Here is a 24710-nt window from a genome sequence, read left to right on the forward strand (position 1 = left end):
GCTGACTGAAGCGTCGCATACGGGGTGACGGCAGGTAGGGGCGCTGGTGCAGGGATAGGGGGCCTGAATGCGTCGGCATAAGCCGCACGCTGGTAGTCGCTCATGGTAGGAGGCGTCACCGGCGACGGGGTGGTGCATCTTAAAACGTCAGCGTATGTTGCCCGTCGAGGTTCACTTGATGTTGTGAACGCCTCAACTGGTGGAGCGGCCTGAAGTGCTGCTTCGTAACGTGGTGCGCCGAGCGCATGCTGCACTTCGTCACGCACGACGCTAGCGATGAAGTTGGCTGAAGGCTGTTGCGTCTGATGCAGCTGTCGCAGCTCGTCGCGGACTACCGCTCGGATAATCTCGCGAAGCGACTCGACGTCGACCGTGAGAGCTCCTACGCCACTGGTAGCAGAGGAGAGATTCACTTGCCGATCGCATTGGTGCGAGCGCTGGTGCAGGGCCTTCTCCATGGCGACGGCGTCAGTGAGAAACTCCGCAACCGTTTTGGGCGGACTACGAACGAGTCCACCAAAAAGCTGCTCTTTCACTCCGCGCATCAAGTGACGCAGCTTCTTGTCTTCCGACATGGTAGGGTCAGCTCGCCTGAAGAGACGCACCATGTCTTCCACGTACATAGCCAAACTCTCGTTGGGTTTCTGAATGCGAGACTGGAGGGCCCATTCTGCTCGTTCTCGACGATCGGAGCTGGCGTAGGTGTCCAAGAGCCTGCGACAGAGCTCACGCCATGATGTCAGGATGCCTTCGCGGTTCTGGAACCACGTGCGAGCACCATCCAAAAGACAGAAATAAACGTTTTTGAGCTTCGCCTCGTCGGCCCATCCGTTGAACACTGCTACGCGCTCGAAGTCCGCCAGCCAGTCTTCCACGTCTTCTAGAAGGTCGCCATGGAAGGGACTTGGCACACGCGGGTTTTTGCAGCGTGTAATAAGGAGGTACCGGAGGTACCGGAGTAGCCGTCGCAGGGTTTGTCGAGGTAGTAGCGGATGTAGCATCCATACCTGCCGACGTTGTCGTTGTCCTCTCAGGTAGCGGCTCAAACTCGGGGGCCAATCCCTGGATTCTCCAGCTGGCGCGATGTACTAGCGTGAGCACCGGTAGCGATCTAGCGTTCCTGCTGCTAGGAGGGGTCTGTTGCATGGGTCGAGAATACCCAGCACCTCCACCGGAAAAATGTCACGTTTAATGAAGAGGCGACTTCTAAAAGAGGCCAATAAAGGTAAGTCCGAGTCGCCAAAGGGGCAGCGCAGCACCGTGAAAAGACCAAGGCGCTAGCTCGTGCACAAGACTGTCCTCGTCTTCTTCTGGGAGCAAGTGGCACAAGCGCGTGACAATATTACTAATCGTGACGGGCGCATGGCACCAATGCAGTGAAGATGGATTGGAATAGCTTCACGTTATACCGCCCCACATTACCAACAGGCGAAAAAAAAATTAGAGGGCTCAATTTCTTCGATTTGGCTGCATGATACAGAACGCCATGCGGTCGAAGCTATTCAGAAGCCCTACCTTATGGCATAGTTAGTTACACATCATTTGGGTAACGCTAAACAACATAGGTTAACTACAGGAAGCAAGAATGCTATTCCTGATTTGTAATAATGAATAATACCTGACCCTAAGAGTGAATAAAATGTTTGTAAATAAAGCTGAATTCTGTAAGCCGCACATTTAGCAAAGTGAGCGAGCCGCTGTACTTGTGAATAGAAAAACACGTTGGGGTACTTTTACGCGAACAATCGCTAGTAACTGATTTTCTACATGTAAGCGCAGATCTATTGCTCTTAAAGTATTTGTGCAACAAATGGAACATAGGAACAGAAACGTAGTGGAGGACGTAGCAAATCGAATAGAAAGTGAAGGAATAATACGATGTTGTATGGTCGATTCGATTTAACCTAGCAGCAGAAGTTGTATACGAAAAGAAGGGACATTTCTCCTACAATGAAGATTGGTAGTTTGAGATTAAGACAGCGATGTGAGCGTGACTAGATCCCGTTCTCGCGTAGTATGGCCATCCAGACTACTTTATAATAACGCACCTATACATCTTATTTCAGCAGCGTCGAGACAAGAATTGCACTATAGATTCATGAGTACATAACGCTTCCTCCCTGAAAAGTATTACTTGTTTGTTCAGGACAAAAGTCCACATTCTTTTTATAAGAGGTTAATGAGCAGTAAATAAAACTGCTTTGGCTACCTATTATATCATGGAAGCTGCGACCTATCTTTTTTGGCCAATCGGTAGTATAATGGGTGACCAAAGTAAGAGCGCCTCTAAAATGAATTGACTTGTCTAATGGAGGAATAATTCTATCGCGGTTCTATTGTGAGCTGTATGGTGCGTGACCTTTACAACGTAGTAACCTGTATAACAAAAAATTTCGCAGGTCCCAAAGATTTAGTTCTAAAGGGGTTCGACCGGATATCTTATACTAGCCGTCCTAGCTAACGTGGATCATGTTTCCAAAAGAAGCAGAGCCTTCCTTTTGTGCAGATAAAACCAACCGTATGGCAAAAACCTTCTAGAGAGGCCTCCTCTCATCCATAGTTGTCAGTAGCGATACATTAACAAGCTTTCTAATTATTACTTTACGGTCACAATATCCCGGCAAGTCTTGTAGTGCATACTAGAAGACTTAGTTTTTAATGGCATACAACCCGCAATGTTTTGAGTGGCTTTTTTTCCTTCCGTAAAAGAATGCCTGCAAAAAATAATAAATGAGCCACCGCAGTTAGCCGTTTGCGAGCAGCGCGGCGTATCTAAACACAAAATGTAATATACTCGTGTAATGGATTGCGTCAGCGTTGTCACGCTGCAAGAAACTGGAAGTGCTCTTTTAGAATGCGCGCTACAGACCTTATAATGACGTGAAAAGCCAGCAGTGAAAAATTCAGCCTCCGTTTCAGCCTGAGATAGCCAATGGACAGCGAAACTGATACCTCCGTTACACAAGCACCACCACCGCAAGTGACGTACGCCCCGCGCGCACGCACGTCTACGGAAGTGCAGCATACACCCTCATTCTAGGCCCTACGCTAAGCGCAATGGCCTTATTGAACTATTTGAATTTTTCAAAGTGAATTGCGTCAGACGGATTGTAAAGTGCAGTTTACACACAAACTGCAGGCGTGATGGCTCGGGACTGTAACTAGAATATACGAAAAAACGCACTTCAGGTACGCGGAACCTCCAAGACAAGGTCATTTCCCAGCTGATTTTGGGTGCAGCTGCAGAATGGCTTTGTCTTCGAGTTTCCGCGTAACAGAATTATGTTTTCTCGTACATACGAATTACAATCCTAAGCTTGTCAGCAGCTTGTGTCAAAGTAGTACTTTATAAAGTTGCTGCCGTAATTTACTTCGACAAATGCAATTAATTCAATAACTGCACTGGCGCTTTGCGTAGGGCCTTGAATAATGGCGATGTATGGTGCACTTTCAGAGACGTGTGCGCGCGCGGGAAGAACATGTGCACACAATGTATTGGTCCTTTATGCGTACGGTTGCTCTGCCCATTGCATATGTCGCACAGCGTGTGCTGCAGCCGCTATAGACATTATGACAAACACTGATGATGATGATGATGATTATTGAATTTCATTCTCTTTTAAATGGGGCGGTGACAAATAGTCACCTAGCCTGCTTGATTTATTCAGGTATGTTCTACACCTTTTTTATCTAGACGGCGGCCGCATTTCGATGGGGGCAAAATGCGAAAACACCCGTGTACTTAGATTTAGGTGCACGTTAAGGCACCCCAGGTAGTCGAAATTATTCCGGAGTCCCCCCCCCCCCCCTATGGCGTGCCTCATGATATTATCGTGGTTCTGGCACGTGAAACCCCCTAAATTTTTAAATAATTTTTGCCTACATCTCCTTAATCTAATTTGCTTTGCCTTCAACATCAACCTTGTACCGCTATCTATGGCTGAAAGAGATCCGGTTGTATCAATCTCTTCCCTCCTTTTACACCAATACTCTAAACATCTCTTGCTTATCTCGACTGCTGCGCGCTAAAAAAGCTGTAGCGTAATTAGATGTATTTCCCAATTTCTAAAGGGTAAAAACACCGCCTGTTTCACTGTTCGCAGGAGCTGACGGAAGAGCAGGTGTTCTTTATCACCGCCGGCCTGATTACCTGTGCAACGACGGCTGCGGACAACCTGTATGGTGGCGACTGTAACAAAGCCGTCATGAAATTCGCGCCATTTGCCGAGGCCTTCCAATGCGCTCCGGGTTCCAATATGAATCCGGAGAAAAAATCTTACTGCTTATCTGACGGTCAGCGTCAGTTTGTTGGACATGACACCTACACAACTTGTAGGATGTTAGCGACACAGCAAAAACAAGTAGCCTCCGTAGACATGTGGCCTCCTTCGCCGAAAAAAAAACAATATATATATATATATATATATATATATATATACAGGGTGGCCCAGCTATCACGCAGTACGCTTTAAGAAAGAGGAACCGCGTTAGGCGAAGCCAACCTAGGGCGTATTGTTTCAAGTACAGTGGAGTTTTCGTTACCAAAATTTCATTAATTGATTGTAATTATGTATCTAACTCGGGAAGTACTGTCCTAATTATCAAAGTGTCAATATGATCACAGTTGTAGAGCAACATAAGAAACTCCCGATACAGCTTTCCGTTGCTCAATACGTTGTACATAAATGTGTTTTTCCGAGTGTGAAAGAAGCCCGCGAGCACACGCAGAATGGCCGCACGACTGGCCGCTCGAGGCACTTTGCGTGTATTCGCGGGTTTCTTTCATGCTCGAAAAAACACTTTTATGTAGCACGTATTGAGCAACGGAAAGCTGTATCGGGAGTTTTTCATGTTGCTCTACAACTTTCTCATTGACACTTTGATAATTAAGACCGTACTTCTCGAGTACTGTCCCCGTTCTTGTCACGGTCACTTCTCGAGCTAGATAATTAATTACAATTACCTAATTAAATCACAATAACGAAAAAATTACTGGCGGCTATTCCACTGTACTGGAAACAATACGCACTAGGTTTGCTTCGCGTAACGCAGTTCCTCTATATTTAAATCGTGCTGCGTGATAGCTGGGACACCGTGATAGCTGGGACAGAATAGGGCCTCTAATTCTATTATTTCGTCACTGCACCGCCATTTTTTTCTCAGCTGGTCATGTTTCTTTTGTAATTTTGCTATTATCGGCATGATGTGATACTATGCCGCGGTGATTACTACGTGCAGTGCATGCTATGCTTGGTAGGCTGCAGTGCCTCCATAGTAATCATGCCGTCTTCATTGCGACGCTGCTATCCCACTGCCTTCTATACCGACTAGACATAACATAGGCATAATCTAAAGAAGTCTTCCTGAGGTATAGAAGTCGGCAACATACTCCGTCATTGTAGAGGGTGTGTATATTATTATTGGGCCTCAATCACGTGTAAAAAAAGCTGTTTTGCTTTGATGCAAACAATAACGTTCATACGTTACAACGTATTTAACCACGATACTTTTCGTGAATGATTGCATTGCCATTGCCTCATCACCATTCTATTAGGGTTGTATAGCTCTTCCGTCTGCGCCATTTCCTGTAAGGACATCGCTCGTTCACGTTGCGTTTTCATAAAACATGATACACCAGCTTCATAAGCGTCACCGGCAACCTCAGTTAGCACCTTTTGCTAGTTAAGAATCGTATCCGCGAATGTCTTTTTTTTATTTCGTCGTTCTCGGCATCGTAAATCATAATATTGATCACAATACTCAGCCTTGCTACCCGGTTCTGCCATCACCTGATTGCAAATCATATAAGGTAGCTGAAACCCTACACTCACACCCTTCGGGGTAGCGCAGTGGCTTGGGGGTTGCGCGACTGTGTTGCAGTGGGACGGGTTAAAAGCCCGGCCCCGAAGGCTGCGTACAAATGGAGGATGTACGCGAAAACCCTCTTGGACACACCCTACAGACCTCCACTGCAGGGCTGTACATATTGTATATAGTGTTGATCCGTTGATAAAGTGTGTTGTTATTGTGTGTTGTTAAGTTTCTGTTTGAGGGAAGAGGTTGGGTCGGGCTTTTTTTTTTTTTTCACAGGAGGTTTTCTGCCTCCTCAACGGACTTTGCACATGCAGCTGCCACTGGTTGCTCTCTCGACAGAACATGGACTACAATGTAAGTTCCACTAGGTATGTGCCCGAATAGACAACTTGGGTTACTCTAAATTAATATTTAGTCATCTACAGTAGGTTATGCGGTTTCACAACCAACTTGGGTTGGCGCTCTTTGGCCATTATTGGCACTTGCGCCATTAAACCCCATATATCATCAACCAACTTGGGCCACTAATGGTACAATCGAGCTTGTCCCACTAGGTATATGTGTGTTAGAATACACAACCTTGACATTTGGTAATGTGCGATATTGGGCGAGTGCTAGGTGATATGTGCCACAGTAGTCAACTTGGTCCACTCCACATGATAACTGGGCTTATCACTGAATTTACCCATGCCGCAAAAATGGTATGAACCATTAGCAATGCCCTAAAATATCACAAGATAACAAGAAACAAGAAGTGAAGACGTCATCCGCCGGAGCAGCATGGTCCCTTCACATAACTTGCGTTATCAATGAAGCTAACATCGTTCTTGGTTTCATAAGTGGTAACCTTTACGTAGCACCTAACTTCCGTCCGAGTTCTCGCCTATCTGAACAAGTAACTCAGCGCAAAATAAAAGACAGAAACAAGAAAGGGACAAACAAGGACAAGCGCTACTCACAACTGTTTAATGTTTAATTTCCTTGTCCTTGTTTGTCCCTTTCTTGTTTCTGTCTTTTATATTGCGCTGAGTTACTTGTTCAGTTATGCAGAACCAACTAGACCAAAAATTAAATATTCTAGAATACATTTCTCGCCTATAATGCAATGATCAGACTGCAACTTTTATACCCATGCGCTGTTTGGGACCATCAGCAAAGCAACCTTAATAAAACCAATCAGCCCGATTCATTTTCTTTAGATAAGATTCCAGTGCCACCGAACTAAAATCTCGTGCGAAGCTTGAGAGTCTTTCATCGCACCGCAGCACAGCACGCCAGCGCCTTATGAAGTTTTACCACGCCTCAACTTTTACTCCTGCCATCAAGCCAGCCTGTCGTCCTCCAGATCGCACTCATCACGAAAAAGCTGTATAGCCGCCATCTGCTCGAACCTGTGCGCACCTTTCTTCACTTTCTCTCAAGGCATCACAAGGTTGGAATGGCCTTCCCGCCAACGTTTTGCAACTTTCCAGCAGCGCTGACTTCAAGGCAACGATAGAGAAGTTGTGCAAGACCTATTACATCTGCATTGGCCCATGCTTCATTTAGAACCCCTTCACTGGGGCCTTTGAGGTATTATAATTAAAATAAATATAAAAAAGTTATGGCTTCGTCGTCATTCGTTATTGGCATGCCGTTGTGAAGCTTTCGTAATGATGCAGTGTATCTTAAGGCAGCCGTCACAGTAAACCAGATCTGGTCATTCGTAGTCGTCATTCCACCGTCATATCTTAGTCGTCGCCACTGAATCGCTCTTCGCCACTCAGTCACCTTAATTCCGTTGTCTCGTCACTGCATTGCCATCATTTCTTCTCAAGTGGTCGTGTTGCTTTGGTAATTCCGCTTTTGTCGGCACACCGGTATATTATGCTTCTGAGACCACTCTGCGCTCTGCATGCCGTGCTTGTCAAGCTATGGTGCCTCCATAGTTATCATGCCGACTTCTGTGCGACCCTGCTATCCCACTGCCTTCAATACCCACTATTCATTAGAGAGGCAAAATGTAAAGTAACCAAGAGATATAGAAGTTGGCAACATACATCATCAATGTACATCTCACCGTGTTATTCATGTTTTACCCACTGACCTGTACCTAATGTAGAGATCAGTGGTTTTACCACGCGTCACATTTTACTAAATCCATATTATTTATTACATTATTACTATTATTATTATTATTATTATTATTATTATTATTATTATTATTATTATTATTATTGCGCTTGAAGCCTTCCCTATCTTGCGGCCCTGATGGCATCCCCTCCGCAATTCTAAAAGCTGACGGCAGTATATTTGCTCCGGTATTGACATCTATATTTAAGAACTCTTTGACTACTTGAATTTCCCTCACATGTAGAAAACTGCTCGTGTTTTTCCTGTATATAAGTCTGGATGTAAATCAGATGCCTCGAATTATCGCCCAATTTTTCTTCTCTGTGCTACGTCCAAGATTTTTGAGCTTGCTCTTCACAACATATTGTCTTTTACTGTGAAGAACTCGCTCATTCGGAATCAGCATGGATTTCTCACCGGCCGCTCCACTATCACAAATCTCGCAAGTTTCATGACACAGATCTCCACGCCGGTACTGCAAAGGGGGCAAGTTCACACCATTTACTGTGATCTCAGCAAGGCTTTTGATGTAGTCAGCCACTCGCTGCTTCTGATCAAGCTTACGCACTTTGATGTTGACTCGTCAGTTGTGAATCTCTTGCGCAGTTATCTTCTTGGTAGATCCTGTTATGTTAACGTCAATGGCCAAACGTCTTCTTCTTACATGGCAACTAGCGGCATCCCTCAAGGATCAGTATTAGGACCACTCCTTTTTTTAATTTTTATTAATGAGGTTCTTTCTGTTATTCGGAACTCTTCTTTCCTTCTATATGCCGATGACATCAAGATTTTTAAGAAAATTCACACTGTTGATGACTGCCGCGCCCTGCAGTCTGACCTGTTTTCTTTTTCTAAATGGTGCCAAGATAATATCCTTACCTTGAATGCTGCTAAGACGAAAGTCATGACTTTCACACGCAAAACAGCAAGTATTTCTTTTTCTTATTCTGTAGATTCTGTGCCGTTGTGTAAGGTCTGCGAGATCAATGATCTTGGTGTACTTTTTGATGCAACCTTACACTTTTCGGCTCACACTAAACGTGTTGCGATGCGGGGTATGCGCTCTCTTGGTTCTGTATGCAGACTATCGAGGGAATTCAAGTCTCCTACACCGTTCCGCAAATTATACACAACCATCTGTCTTCCTCAACTCGAATATGCGTCGGTCGTCTGGAATGGCTCTTCTAGATCCAACAGTGACATTATAGATCGTGTCCAGAAAAAGTTTCTAAGCATATATAATCACCGCTTTGCAAACCTGGACATTGCACCCTGTACTAGCACTGTTGGATTGTTGTCATTGCCCTCACTTCGCGACCGACGTAATCGCGCTGACCTCCTGTTTCTCTTTAAACTCCTTCACGGTAACCTCACGTGTCCCGAACTTCTCGGCTGTGTCATGTTCCGTATCCCACGCAAGATCACCAGAGAACATAGACCTTTCCATGTTCCTGCCTGTCATCACGAACACTCAACTGTCCACAGAATACAGAATCTTTATAACGCTTACTTTCGTGAACTTGATATCTTTCATAACTCCTTGTCATCGTTCCTTTCCGATCTTTGCCTTGTGTTATAATTTCATGTGTTGTTCAAGTGTCCTTCTCCTCCTTTTTCTTTTGTATTTACTTTGCGCTTTGTTGTCGGTACTCTCTTCTTTTCACAATTTTTATTTTTATTCATTTATTGTTTAATGATTTTTCCCTGAGTGTTTTGTTTTTGGTTTGTAATGTATGCGTGCGCCAGCACTCAGACCTTAGGGTTGTTCCTGGGCACGTTAAATAAACATGATTGATTGATTGATTATTATTACAATATAATTTTATTATAATTAAAATATTACAACATTACAACATTATTATTACAATGGTATTTTATTGCTGTCAATATGTAGCGTGTTTTTCAGTATCGGTGCGTATATTTTGTTCAACATAATACTAGATTCTATTAGAGCGTCGGAATTGTTCTTGATTAGATTAGCCAGTGTTGCCTGCATAAATTACATACAGTACGTGCAGAACCATGAACTCAGAACGCTAATTTGGGTCACCTGGTATATGGCGCTCTTCAGTGACAAAGAAAATAAACATTTAAAATTTATTCGGTGCTGGGTGCAATTGGCCCCGCGTCATGTTGATTAGGGCAACCTTGCATCAATATATATTCACACACGTGTCACGCGTGCATTTTGCGGCGGCCACAAGAGATGGCGCTGCGTGATCACAGGGAATATGGACCCTATGCGCCAGGAATGTCCATATATTGCTACCGCAATAACACCTCGCGGGCGCGCAAGGGCATTGGCACAGCTCACGAAGCAGCTAGCCTGAGTACGGCCGTTTTATGGCTAGCGTTGCGCGCAAATGGAAGACCGCGCGCTTCCTTCCCGCTTCTCTCTCTTGCGTGCGTGCGCGAGATAGAGCCCCGATCGTCGGCTCACCCTCGCACGCTTTCACTTGCACATACAGAATGCGGCGCGCGCAGACGATTTTATCCCCCTTAGACTTTATACGGAACCTCATGGCGACGGCGACGGCATATATGCGCTTGGAGTGTCCCTATAATTGCTATCGCAATAAAAACTGTCCCTTGCGCCTGTGCCACTGCTCGCTCGTTCGCCGTCGTCTTCTTCCACAGTTGGCTTTGGTGCCGCACACCATGCCAGTGTTCCCATACTGCCCCTTCCTCTGCGAACGCGATGGTGGCACTGGCCCACTAGCAGTCAGTGCGGCGATTTCGGCGAGTTCTATGGTGCGCTCCGATGAACGAACCTTCGACGGAGATGGTAGAAAAATTAAGCAAGTGTTACACGCTTGCAAAACGGGAAGGTACACTTGGCACACTGCTGCCACAATGCATCGTAAACGTATCGTTATCCTGACAAAAAGTGCACCAATTGGTCAATCAGGCTTTCGCCTTCACGATTTAGAGACGTGAAACACTTTGTTAATTTTTTAGCGCACTTCAGAAATACGTATTATATATGTGTTCTTGAGTTCAGCTTACTTTAAAGCTCACAGAAAAGACGTTGCCTCAAAAAATTTCTTGTGCGATTTGGTCCACTTTGGAGATAATGCCCTATATGCCTGCATATTATTAATAAGCATAATGCTTAGGATTTATAGACATCAACAGCACCGCCTTACGAACAATACTTGTCATTTCCACGTCCAAATGAGATTTTCCACATCTAAAACACACCATCGATCACCAGTGCTCGACACTTCAGAGTTGCATCACTTGCCAAGTACCACTCAATTTTACCGTCAACGGTAGAGCGGCTGTCCCACCGCTGCAATGAATATTCTCCGGTAGTGCCAAAGAGGTTTCTTGGTGAAGAGCCAATACACACGAAACGTTAGCGCGCATACCATCCCATGACGCACACCACAAGCCACCATGACGTTGAAATGAAATTGCGGCGAACCTAGATATTGGCGCAGCCAGTGTCATACCACTGGAAATACCATGGTAAAAAGCAGAATAGCAAAGCAGTTAAGGTTAGGAGGATATTACAGCACATTTCGTAAAAATGGATAGCACACTTGCTTTGCTCGGTTACGAAAAGAAAATTCATGAGCCATTCCACTCTGTGAAGCTGGATGAACAGCGAAGCTGTTTAGCTCACGAGACAGAGGTGACAAAGAATTTTGAACAAAGGCACGAACATATTTATTGTCCTGATCGGTGGCCATCGTGACGATAGGTACGCACACACATTCGCGTATCACCTCTGTTATTAAATCTGTCCGTCACGTAAGACAATGAATTGCTCATATCCCCCTTGGTCACGTCATCAGGCGCACAGTATGTCACGTATTACGTCGTACATTCGCAAAGACCCATTGTTTGAGACAAAGGCGGCCGTTAAACCGAGCTCCACCGCGAGCGGCGATATGCGCCTGCTTTTGTTTTTGGTTCTTTCACTGTCATTTTTTAGGATAGAGTTCTTCCACGCGGACGCCATAAATTCCCAGATCTTAGCCATAGACAGCATTCCTGTAAAAACGCCACTTTTGCGAATCATACAGCCGCCCGAAGCTGGTAAGATAATAAAGCTTTATGTTGCATATTATTGTGATCAGCCATCAGGTAATATAGTATGTGATGTGCAGTCCAGAATGCTTGCACATAGTGGCCAAAACTACGATCACCTAAAATCTACGTACAGCAAAACAATATAACACTGCAGTGAAATATGCGGGCACAGCAGGCAGTCCGCAATTAAAATGGCTTACGATGAGTTCAACTCCACTGTGTAAGGATGGGCTTAAATTAAATGTGCGCAACAACCAAGTGATGTCAGAGCTAAGTATCGCAGAGAAGCACGCACACACAACAAGAAATGAAAGCATTAATTAAGAAACAGTGCTGGCGGGATAAATTAGCGCGCACGAAAAGGTTTTCCACATCAATCGTAAAACGGGCACTTCGACGCAGGGTTCATCTTCGAACCGGCTGGACAACCGAAGGCTTCGGCGAACGGCGCGAAGTTCATGACCGCCTTGTTGCAGTCACCGCCATAGATGTTGGCGGCAGCGGTCGTAGCGCAGGAGGATAGGCAGGCGGTGATAAAGAACACCTTCTCCTCGGTTAGTTCCTGGGACGAAATTTTCGTTGGTATTTTGATCATTCCCAGCAAAGGCGTCACGTGTCTGTTTTATATTTGGATTCACTGTTGCTTTTACAAATACACAGTTCACAAACTTGTCTAATATGTGCTTGTGAAATAATTCGACTTCTGTTCTACGCGTTATTTCCGTCACTTGATATACTATCTGACTTATAGAGAATTTTTCATCTGGCAAACAAAAGAAGTAAATTAAAACTCGTAACGCTGCATGTCTCTGAAAGCAATGTCTCTGAAAATTTGTTGTAGGTCATCAAAAGGGCGTACTTTTTAGGTACAGTGCTCAGTGATTGAAACACTATTATCTTATGGTATTGTGGCTAGCGCTTTTTGTGCCCCCAACAATCACTACGTGAGCCCCTGCGAAAACAAATGCAATCATATTGAATCGCAAAGACTCGGGCTTTCATGGCATGCCAAAATGCGTTATCTCGGTGTCTGCAGGTCTCACCGGTGTCGCAAACACTGACAGCCATGCGCTTAGTGTATGCCATGCGCGCGCTATACCAGTCGCCGCCTTGTGAGGGCCCCCATCCACTGAAGGGAGATATTATGCCATGTCCTATCGCAGAGAAAACTTTTTCCCTCTGCCACCAGTGGCACGTACGGGATAGGGGGCTGGCTAAGTTTGTCGTTCCGGTACAAAATACAATTACTCTCACGCTACCTAAGTGGCACCTCCATAGGCCACGGCGGCTCTGTGGTCAGACACAGAATGTTTGTAGGAGGCTATGCTATTTCCCCAATATTACCCACCTCAGATAGCCGGTTGTTGCTCTTTTGATGACGTCGCTTGAATGCTGCATACGCCACCTCCATTGCGGGAACTTCGGGAAAGATGCTGGTGTTTCCGGGTAGGCAGCGGAGCGTTCGCTGCTCGAAAGTGTCCTGAATGCTGTGGCTCAACCAAGACGCCACAAACTCGCCTTGCGGGTTGAACTGCAAGAAGCAATTAGCTCATTCTTGATTCGATACCACATTGGCATCTATAGCCCTTAAATAATGCTTACTCCATGTGTTGTTTCCGAAGAGTAATGTGACATAAAGTTACACGAGTAATCTTGTGCAGTTGGGGTCATGCTTGATTATACACGCCCTGGAATGGGTTGTCGGGCTTAAATTACCGCAAACACTATTATAGATAGGTAGTGAGAACGCCACCTATAGCTGAAAAGTTAAGTGTCATTGAAATAAAGACCAGGTAACAGAGCTGGTTAAGTCGCCAGCCACGTCATTGCGTATATTTTAGGCGGGTGTTCTCCTTTTATTAGCTTTTTCTTTGCCTGCGTGTCGTCTTCAGCCACAATTTAAAAAGCTTGCGTACGCGTAGATTACCGTGTGCATCCATTGTGTTATATCGTTGTGTTGTTTGCTCACTGCGTAAGTTGTTTATGTGTGCGTGTAATGCATCTTCTGACAGAGTGGCACAGCGTGTGCAATGTTTACACTGCAGGTACAACTAAAACTTTCCAGAAGCGACGCATTAAGGCGCCCCGGGACATCGTTAAAACATTCTTACGGACTAGACAGAAACTTCGCGTGCTAAACATGTGTAAGAGTCACACGTGCGGTGCCGAGTCTAAAGCCTGTCACGGCCAAGGACCGGCCAGTGAAACATGGGCTTCAGCAGATTCCAAGGGGTGAGCGTTCCGCGATGAAGCGTTGAATCCGCTCTCGAGTGGCGCACGTACGCACTATGCTCGATCAGTCGAGTATAGTGTGTGCCATGTGCATAGTGCGTAAGACAGTGTTGTATAGTGCGTGCGGTTATCGTGGGCGGTGGCCTTCGTCTCCGACTCCGTCCGGCAGGAAATGTGTCCTCTACTACGCTAGACTGTCTTACGCACCTAATCGTGGGATGTAAAAAAAAAACAGCTTTTGACAATGTTAGCATGCAATTCGACATTAAGTAGCCACTAAAAGAGCAGTTATAGTATCTGAGCTGTTTCATTTCAGAGGAGAATATGGGAAGGAATGAACCGGTGAACTTGAAGTGGATTGCACCGTGAGCACACAGCTTTTGACAATGGTTTTGACAATACAGCTTTTGACAATGTTAGCATACAATTTGACATTAAGTAGCCACTAAAAGAACAGTTATAGTATCTGAGCTGTTTCATTTCAGAGGAGAATATGGGAAGGAATGAACCGGTGAACTTGAAGTGGATTGCACCGCGAGCACACAGCTTTTGACGATGGTTTTGACAATACAGCTTTTGACAATGTTAGCATACAATTCGACATTAAGTAGCCACTAAAATAACAGTTATAGTATCTGAGCTGTTTCATTTCAGAGGAGAATATGGGAAGAAATGAACCGGTGAACTTGAAGTGGATTGCACCGTGAGCACACAGATCACCATTGTAGTCGAGGGAAGTATTCGAACTTTAGCACGAATAAACAGATAAATTCAAGGTATCGGCAGATGGCGTCTAGAAATTACGCTCTAAAGACTGACAAACGGGGAACATGGACGCCATACACAAATGCACACTTCCAGACCGAGTGTTGCAGTCTGGATACAATGTACCCAGAATCCCTCACGTGCACGCCAAAAAAAAAAGCAGTGCGCAAATTTCCGGCTGATTAAGAGGACGAATTCTCTACCGGAGACAAACATCTCATATAACGAGAAGATTGGAGAAATAGGAGCTCAACAGATAACAAAAGCCTTCTGTTGCTACATTTAATATGCTGCGAGTTCTGAAGGTAGATCAGGAGATAGGTCATACTAACGGAATTTGAATTGTCACGAGAAGTTCGATTATTTTCGAATATTTTTTCTAGAAAGCGCTACATCTCTATAGTGGGCTTTCGCACGACTTACTGTACAAGACTGGACGCCATGAATGCGGTACAGAACCGTGTAGGTGACAAGACGCTCCTGTATACAAAATATGCAATGCCATGCACTCTGACCGAGATTCACTCGTCTAGAGACACGTGGGCCTTAAGAATGTTCTAAGAGGTGGTTCCGTTCAACATTCTGGGTCTGGAGACTCTGCTACCTCAGATCCCAGAAGTCATCCTCCTTCAAAAGAAGACCAGAGAGGCAGCTTTTCTCGTCATATACATACCACGACAGTCGCCTGCTCGGGCCACTACGGTCGGTATAGGTATCATCATACCGCAAGCAAACATTCTGTTCAATCCACTGCACCCTCACCTTAACTCCATCACTGTCAATGGCAGTGACAAGCATCCGAGCGTAAATGTACAGCAGGCCACCGTAAAACATGGCATTGGTGCCATCCTTGCAATAGAGAGGCGGTGCCAGTGCTCCCAAGGAGAGGGTCAGGTGGTTAAGCACGTGTCTGTAGTACGCGTATGGCAGCTGAGTGCTGTCATTCAGGAGCAGCTCCTCTTCGGCCGCCTCGGAGCTGAACAGGCGTTGGCTGCGACGCGTCTCGATCCAGTGTTCGACGAACGACGAAGCGCTGTAGGTGAAGTTTGCGTAAACTACTTCAAGTGCTTCCGCAGTGAGGAACTTGTCCGAAGGCCACAACACTGTGCGTACGTTCTTCAGCTTTTCCACGGCAACTTTTTTCGTATCGTTGTCGAGCCACGAGACAGCCCACGTTTTATCGGCAGCCTCCTGCGTTGGAAGATTGTCAAATGATGCTTGTCAACAGCACGCTAATTATGTCGACTTCTTACGCACATCGTACGCTATATTTTGCTACCTTACCTACAAAGTAGCGCAAGGTGCTTTTAAGCAAGGGGCCAATTATAACTTTAAATAACCACCCTATTTCACTATTTTTTAGCACCAGCTATCAACGCTTGTGCTAAGAACAAATGTTATCCCATATGACCTCTACTTCTCTCCATTATGGTGCGTAGTTAATGTACTTGAAACGTTAATAAGGACACTCCATCGGACCGTATATTATCAATGCGCTTGGATAAAGGATTAACAAAATGTACCGGACAACAAATTAACCTCACACGCTTTGCTCATGTTCACTAGTTTACTTTTGCCTCCTGTTCTTACCTGCAAACAATGAATGGCTCATTCCAAATGCCATAAGCATATTTGATTCGTATCGGCGGCACTGGTATTTCTAATGCGTAGACCGGGGGCACTTACTGAAAATGTTACAAGCACAGGTGTGAGGTCTAGATAGTTGAAGATGAATAGCTCAACGCACGCAATGCTTACGTTCTCCTTGTTTATGTTGTTCAAGTTTTGTTTTCGGGTTGCCAGGTTCATTAGGCTGGTAATTTACTCGCCAATTCCAATTGCGGTATTTTTATGAGAGCGGCATGAAAGCACCAGCGTAAACATTATCAAGGAAAGAGCTCAATGGTAAGTACCAGCCGTGCACTTTAATGCACTTGAGCAAATTTGTTCAGTGCACAGCACTGAACAAATTCTTTCGACGCCGCCTCTAACGCGAGAATGCTATGTGGGCGTTAACCGCGCAGGTAAAGCGACGAAGAGACCCGTGTAGGTGTTCCTGCACGTGACTTTGGTACAATCTAGTTGAAAAGTGCTAAGAAATACACGATGTATTCAGCAACAATTAAATCATCGTAGGGCTTTTTGAATAAGCTACCGTGCACCCTGAAGAACTTGCTAAAAGACGAGGCTGAGGCTATCCCTATATAAGGGCTGCAGAAACATGCATCTTTTTCCCTTTTCCGTCACCTCTACTACTACTACGCTTGTGCTTAAAACTATATTAGGCAACTGCTGGCTATCGGCCACTAATGGCGACATGGCGAAAGACCATGCCAAACTTCCTAAGCGCAATATGTGGAAAAAAAACTTCCACCTCCTCTCCAGCCTGTATGTTTGTCGATATCTAAGATCATTCACGCCAGCTTGTGTCTCAGGGTATGTGACATTGGGTTATGCATTGCTCTTCGATGAACCTTTTTCACGCCAAATTGGGTCATTTGGTATGTACCGCTCTTCTATAAACGCCTTTCACGCCAACTTGGTTCACTGGGCATGTGTCACTTGGTATGTACCAGTCTTTAATAGCAAATACATCACTTACAATTTATCTGGCGTGGGCGTAATCGAAGCAAAATAGAAAATATTGCTAATCACATTAACAATGTCAATCATATCCGATGGATACATGCGCCATCCTATTTTTTACAGCGAAGCTGTATATGGCGAAGTTCTGGCAGATCGCGTCCGCGGACAAAACGACGCGTAGAACAACCAATTCGGCCCTATTTGCGTGGCGGTTTCCCGCCAGTTGTGCCTTAGCACAAGTGTCATAACGGATGATGGATGGCCTATTTTTATGCCACTCGCCACCGCCGATGCCTCTTTCACAAGTGCCGCGATACTCCGTGGCAGCCCACCAATCGGTGTGCGCCTTTTTCTCGTGACGTAGAGATCGCGCTAGTGATGTTATCAGCTGTTGCCATTTGGACTGGCTATGGGACGGACGCTCGTTTAACCACACATTCTGGGATCCTGGCGTCAGGATCCTGACGGTGCCGTGCAGTGTGCCATGGCTCTGAACGCTCTGGCTCATACGCTAGTCTATGACGATGGGGCGGAGTTGGCGCAGAAAACGCACTACTTGGCCATCGCATCGGGCGAAAACAAGACGCCGGTGTCCTTGCATCTTTGACGAACATGCCGAAGACGCTCAATATAGTCAATTGTGAAAATATATAAATTCGGCTATAGCAATATTCACTATAGCAGACCGACCATAGTGAAAGCTTCGCTGGCTTTCATTTTCACAGGAGTGGAAGCGCTCGGAATTTTTTACAAGGAAGCTGTATATGGCTACCCAGCCAAATTTTCTGTGTCGGTGGGTGTACAGCGTCGCTTGGACAAAGAAACGTTTTCGTCTCCAGAGCTAGTGTAATTTTGAGTTTCCGCGTAAGAGAATTATGTTTTCTCGTGTGTTCAAATTACAATCCGATGCTATGATGTCTGCAGGTTGTGTGTGTATATAAGTCGTACTTTAGAAATCTTGTGATGCAATCCACCTTGAGAAATTGAATTAGTTCAATAACGCACTTGCGTCATGGGGAGGGTCCTAGAATGAGGATATATGCTGCCCTCCGGCACACCTGCCTGCGCGTGTGACGAACGTGTGCACTAGAGCACTGCACTGGCTCGGGCTTACCCGAAATCCCGGGCCCGGCCACAGGCCGGGTCGGACTGAATATGGCAGTTTTTTCAAGGGGTCGGGCCGGGATCGGGCACGGAATGTGTTTTTTTGACCCGGGCACGGGCTGGGCTCAGGTTTTTCGACGCGGGCCCGGGCCGGGCTCGGACTTTCTGGTGGTGTGCATGTAACGCGCAGCGAGTTATCCTCGCGCATCTCGACTCTGAAAAACATGCCTTTTTCGGTCTCAGGCCGGGTTCGGGCCGGTTTCGAGCCAAGCTCGGGCCAGGATCGGGCCTAAGATAAAGGGGTGGCGGGCCGGGCCGGGCGGTTAACGAACATTATTTTTGGGCCCGGGTCTCACCATAAAACTCTTGGTCGGGCTCGGGCGGGCAGCACAACGTAAAAACGGGCCCGGGCCGGGCCCGGGCTCAAACAATCGGCCCGTGCAGTGCTCTAGGCACTGTGCATACCATGTATCTGCCCTTGATGAGTGGGCGCTCTGTCCGTTGTATCGGTCGCGCAGAGTGTGCTGCGAACGTAATTGACCGCGGCGTCGAAGCTCTAGCGGAAAGGGCGCGAACGAGGTCGTGGACGCTACATCGATCTCGACGCTGCGACGCTTTGTGGTGGTGGCGCTTGTGCAGAGTCGGCCACAGCTTCGCTGTACATCCACGTTCACAGGACTGGAAACGAGGTTGGAAAATGTTCTTCCACTTATTGCGCTTAGGAAGTTTGGCACGGTCATTCGCCATGTCGCCATTAGCTGTCGATAGCCAGAAGTTGCCTAATATAGTTTTAAGCGCAAGCGTAAATGCCCCGTCTATCTAAATCGGCGACATTATGTTTGTTTGCGCGAGGGAAGCGAGTGCCGGAGGAGGAAGGCGCCTGGAGATGGAGATAGCAATCACCGCATTCGCGCACTTTCCGTTTGTGCTTTGACGCCGCCGTTCTCGCTGTGCAGGTTCGCGGCGCGTCTTATTTTTGCATATGTCGCAATATGCGCTTTCCCTGCGGCACACCAGGCGTTGTACCGTTGATACCAATGTAGCGTTCGCGCGCTTTCCTTTTGTGCTTCGAGGCCGTGGTGATCGCTGCGCATGTTCGCGGCGTCCATACATTTGCACGTAACCGCCGTTCACGAAGCGAAACGCCACTGTAACTTTTTTTTTCTGACACAAGATTGTTGGGCCGCTATTACGTTCTGTTATCCAGCTAGACATTTCGCTACACTCTATAGACTACTACCAGCCCGACGCTCATAAGTATCTAAAGTTTCATAATAATAATTATTACAGGAACATGTGCAGGTGCAATTGTTCACTCAATTACGCTAGTGTTTATACTGTATTCGTTAGCTTTTCTCAAGGAGCATGATGTGCTTACGTTATGCTTTAGCGAGATTTACTGGCTTTATTCTGAGTCAGCATTTAGTGGGCTGATGTGTTTAACGTCAAAAGCAACGCACGTTGTGTTAGACAGGCGATAGCTGTAAGCGGTCTGGATTAAGAGCAACCTGCTGGGTTCTCCAATTTTTAATAAACGCATAGTAGACAACTATTTTTAAGCGAAACTTTCTTTGCATACTTTGCCGCGTTTGGTGATGCTGCTGGCCGTTGCCTCAGTCGCTATCTCGGTGGGTATAACTAGAGAAAAATATACTAATGGTACTTGAAACAAACAGCGAAGTGCCTTATGCTGATCAAGTATGCCCACCTCCGTTCCGCGTAAGAAAACAAATTTACTTCGTATACAAAAGCTGAACATGTAATGATAGCTCAATGGCATCTCTAAAGCACGCCGATCTGTTAATGGAATAGTGAATTAAATTTCACGTATTTTTTTATTTAGTTTTATTTATTTTTATTTTTTTGACTTGGCCATTCAGCATCTGCTAATACACACTATATCTGCCCGTTCTTGTCGAATCCTCCAGAAAGGCATGTATAACTACGATTCCTGCATAAAACATGAACACATGATGTCAGCTCACAGATATCGGTAAAGCACACCAACCTGTTAATAGAACGCTGAATATTACTTCACAGATTCCTTGATTTGAGGCATTCGATATCTCCCATGAAAGTGTGCCCGCTCTTGGCCAATCCTTCAGGTAAGTAATACAACTGAGACACAGCGAGTACAGAGTCTCCAAATGTTGCTTTATAGGTGTCTTACTTTTTTCTGCATACACCTGTCATCCCCATTCTTCCCTTAACAAGCGTCATGCAACGTCTTTGACCCTGTGATGTCGCTGCGTTGACGTCTCACCCTGCGTATCCATTTCGAGCTTGCACTGTGGCATAGCTTGTGAACACAGCATTGTGAACAAATGCAAAATTGCATGTCTACAGAGTTGTTATCTTCATGATAGATAAACATAAACATTATATGAGATTACACGTTCTATTCGATAAATATGAATCGAGTTTTAGCATCTCCATTAGTTATAAATCATTTATAGCACCGCTTTACTTAGATTCCGTATCAAGTGTGCCTTGGGTCGGCACATTGCTTATGCGATTCTTTCGTTGCCTCTTCCTCAGGGTTTAGTGGACATCGCTTTTAATCACTTGCGGATATACACAACTTGGGGGACATGTCACGTGCAGTGACGTATGTGCTATTGGGTAAGCGCCCATTTTTGGCTGAAATCCCACCATGAATATGTCCCTTGCATACGAGGGTTTGAAGCCTCAATGTATCGAAATGTGTATCATGCTTTGGATACATGATACACATTTGTTATACATACATGATACACATTTGTTTGTGATACACATCTGTTAGTACACCTGTCATCAACATTCATCCCTCGTCAAGCATCATACATCACCATCAACCTTGTGACAAAGACTGCAAACGCAATTAGAAAGAGCTACCAGCACCAGGCGACGAGGGCTATATATATATTATCGTGCCAGCTGCTACTTCTGCTAGCTCGCTAACTCAAACAAACTTGCATGATCTAGATTCCAAGATTGAGTTGGATCTCTGTGTGTTGTGCATACATCCAGAGTCGTGATTCTTCAGCCACTGCCAGTAATCGAATTCATGACCTCGAGGCACGGAGGAAGATTATTTGTTGCTCCGTGCCTCGAGGTCAACAGCAGAACGCCATCACCAACTAGCTACCATGTCGGGCATGAACTTGCGTTGCGGGTTCTGTTGCGTTGGTTACTTTAATGTCAGCGACACTTCATCCCACGTTAGTGTCGCTTGTTGGTGATAGGGTAGTTTAGGTTAGGACGGATTTACTGCGAATTAGGAAATCGCTGCACAGTGGTGTATGAGTGGTTATATCGCTAGGAGTTGGAAGAAGGGCCACTCCCGAAGCCTGAATAATTTGTTTCATTAGTTATTTCATCAATAACTTATTTAAAGGTTAAATGATCTGTCACATATCCAAAGATTCGAAAGCTGGCGAAGAGAAACATGCATTTCCTGAAGTGTGGCTACAACTTCATTGTAGCCACAAAATCTGGCTACAACACAATTGCGCATTCAAACAGATAAATAGCACAGGGGACGACTATTGGCACCGACATTGGTGGGATGCATTGTTTTTTACGATTTGACCACACAATCACATAGCAGCAACTAGCGAAAGGCTGGTAATATCTTGTAAAGAAAACATTTTTTAGAAATAGTTATGCTTCAAATTTTTGTAAGGAAGTTAATGGTACTGAAGCTTCTGCTTTTTATCACAATCTGATATACACCGCCACTATTTCTCGCATTGTTTATCATCTTAAGCACTCATTGCAGTTTCGTGCTTTCATACCTGCGTGCCTGCGTGCATGTTCTCCCATTCGAGAGGAGGTGAATAACTCTCGCATTCATCGTTGGATATGGCATGTTATGTTAATGAAATGTCTTCGCCAAAAAAAAGGCGAAGCATGAATTGCGATAGCAAATTAGTAGAGAGCTGTACGGAGTAAGGATAGTAGTTTCACGGTCGCAGGTAGTTTTATCAGCTGTATAAACTTGGACATGCAGCAGCAGCAGCAACGCGCAGAACTGTTGTCGACGCCGTCGGCGTTTTGCCCGCGTTCGCAGCGAACGCGCGCGGCGTTGGTGACTGTTGCCGGTGCCTCTGGGGGTGGCTTGGAGGTTTTTGACGAGAACAAAATGAGGCACTCGTCGAGCAGCGTCGGAAATCTTACCCATCTTCTCGCCTCGCAACGCTTTTATATAAATACGGATGTGGTGCCGCAGCTAAACGTCACCTCCCCTCCCTCCCTTCTGCCCCCCCCCCCCCGGAATTTCGCGCGACGGAAGTCGCATTTGGTGATTGTAACGGAGGAAAGAGACGCAGCCCTTTAGGGAGCACGGCGCTGAACGCGCGTTTGCTCTCCGACGTGCGTTCGCTCCCCGTGAAAGCACGCGTCCCTCGCGCCCTTTCATTCAAACAATCAGCGTCCGGAGCGCAGCGACGATTTCATCGCCGTTGACGTCATACGGAACCTCACGGCGACGGCGACGACGACGCCAACGGCAGAAATCCGCTTTGGAGTGTCCATATAATTGCTATCGCAATAAAACTTATCCGGGCAACAGCGCAATTATTATTTCATTTATGTGTTTCACTTATTTACTTATTTATTTGTTAAATTGTATTTTCTGCACCGCGTGTGGGGTCATTACAAGGAAGACGAAAATGTAGGCATAAACACACCCTTCACGTAATGTCCCTCACAGGACCCTTGACGTATCTTCTTCTTTTTTTCTTTCTGGAGTTTTACGTGCCAAAACCAGTTCTGATTATGAGGCACGCCGCAGCGGAGGGCTCCGGATTAATTTTGACCACCTGGGGTTCTTAATAAATAAATAATAAGTAGACATTATTCACGTCTAAACTTGTTATCACAAATCATGCACGACATAGAGTACATTACCTCAACTAGGTCACGTGTTTTTTTTTAATTTATTTTGCTAGCACGCTTCTGTGTAAATATGACGGTGTGCTTGCAACAGGGGCGCGCCGTGCCTCACCCACCTCCACAATGGCAGCTAGATGATCGTCGATTCGGCGCCGCTCTTCCTTGGAGAAGAGACCAACGGAGGCCATGGAAGCCAGGAGGAGCTTGTAGCTTGACTCAACCTGGCCAGCGCAGAAGCGGGGGAGCATTGTTGTGGCGTGGTGCTCACTTCCATGAGTGATGAGCAAAACAGCCATTGGATGCACCACTGCCCCATACGCCTGCACAAACAGCCACGACAGGTGGCGCAGCACCACCTCGTCGCCAAAATCTTCGATTATTCTCAACATCTTCCAAAGATGAGAAATCTCGTCCACAAGCACCAAGTCGTTCATTGTGACAGGCGGATCGAATGCCGCCACGGTATTTAACATTTCCATCATGTGCGATCCAATGCAAAATGTAGAGTTGGAGTCCATGTCAGACAAAGGGAATAGTTTCGGAATGCGTGGCTTGCAAGGACACGATGGTACCAAGGTGCTGAAGACCCGCTCAAGCATGCTGTGTGTGTCCCATATACTTTGCAGGTTCGGTTTGCTGCTGGTGTCATTTGAGAAAATCTTGAAGAGTGCGTTATATACCCGTTCAAAGGTTTGCTTTGGTATTTGGCTAAACATGGCGTTCCACCACTGCATATGCTCATTCGGTTCCAGAAAGATAAGCCGCGGATTTTCTTTCGAAATAGAGGGGAATATCTTCAAGACGAACCATAGATGCACGTTCCAGTTCAGTGAAAGGTCAAAGAGTGCCTTCAACGGGGGAACTGCTTTTTGTGCTATTTCAGGCCAGGCAATGCCTCTTCCGCGCATGAATTCTTTCATGATGTGGATCTGTGACCCACTCTGTCTCATGCAGGTGTTAAACATTGCAATCGCTTTTTTGGCTAAGGGGAACCGGGAAAACCCTTTTTTCAGCCTTTCCGGAAGATTGTAGAGCCACGACAAAAGCATATCTGACATCTCTGAGCGTGAGAGGTGAAATTTGTTGCGTGGTTTCCAGCGACCACAGACGTAATCACGGAAGTTGTCACAAGGGTTGACGCCTTTGTCCAGCTGATTTTCAATGCGATACCTGCAGTAGAGAAG

General features: G+C 45.9%; 1 protein-coding gene across 1 annotated transcript in view; it reads right to left on the reverse strand.

Moving 5' to 3' along the window:
- LOC125947167 (endothelin-converting enzyme 1-like) overlaps positions 1–23960 on the reverse strand; it is a 46266-nt gene extending 22306 nt beyond the window's left edge. The window contains exons 1-3 of the mRNA XM_049671552.1: positions 23643–23960; positions 15724–16152; positions 13313–13495 (exon numbers count right to left, since the gene is read on the reverse strand). Coding sequence (XP_049527509.1) covers positions 13313–13495; positions 15724–16152; positions 23643–23960 — 930 coding nt within the window. The remainder of the gene's footprint in view (positions 1–13312; positions 13496–15723; positions 16153–23642) is intronic.
- Between the last annotated feature and the right edge of the window lie 750 nt (positions 23961–24710).

This window comes from Dermacentor silvarum, chromosome 7 (genome assembly GCF_013339745.2).
Source record: "Dermacentor silvarum isolate Dsil-2018 chromosome 7, BIME_Dsil_1.4, whole genome shotgun sequence".
In the NCBI taxonomy this organism is placed as follows: Eukaryota; Metazoa; Arthropoda; class Arachnida; order Ixodida; family Ixodidae; genus Dermacentor; species Dermacentor silvarum.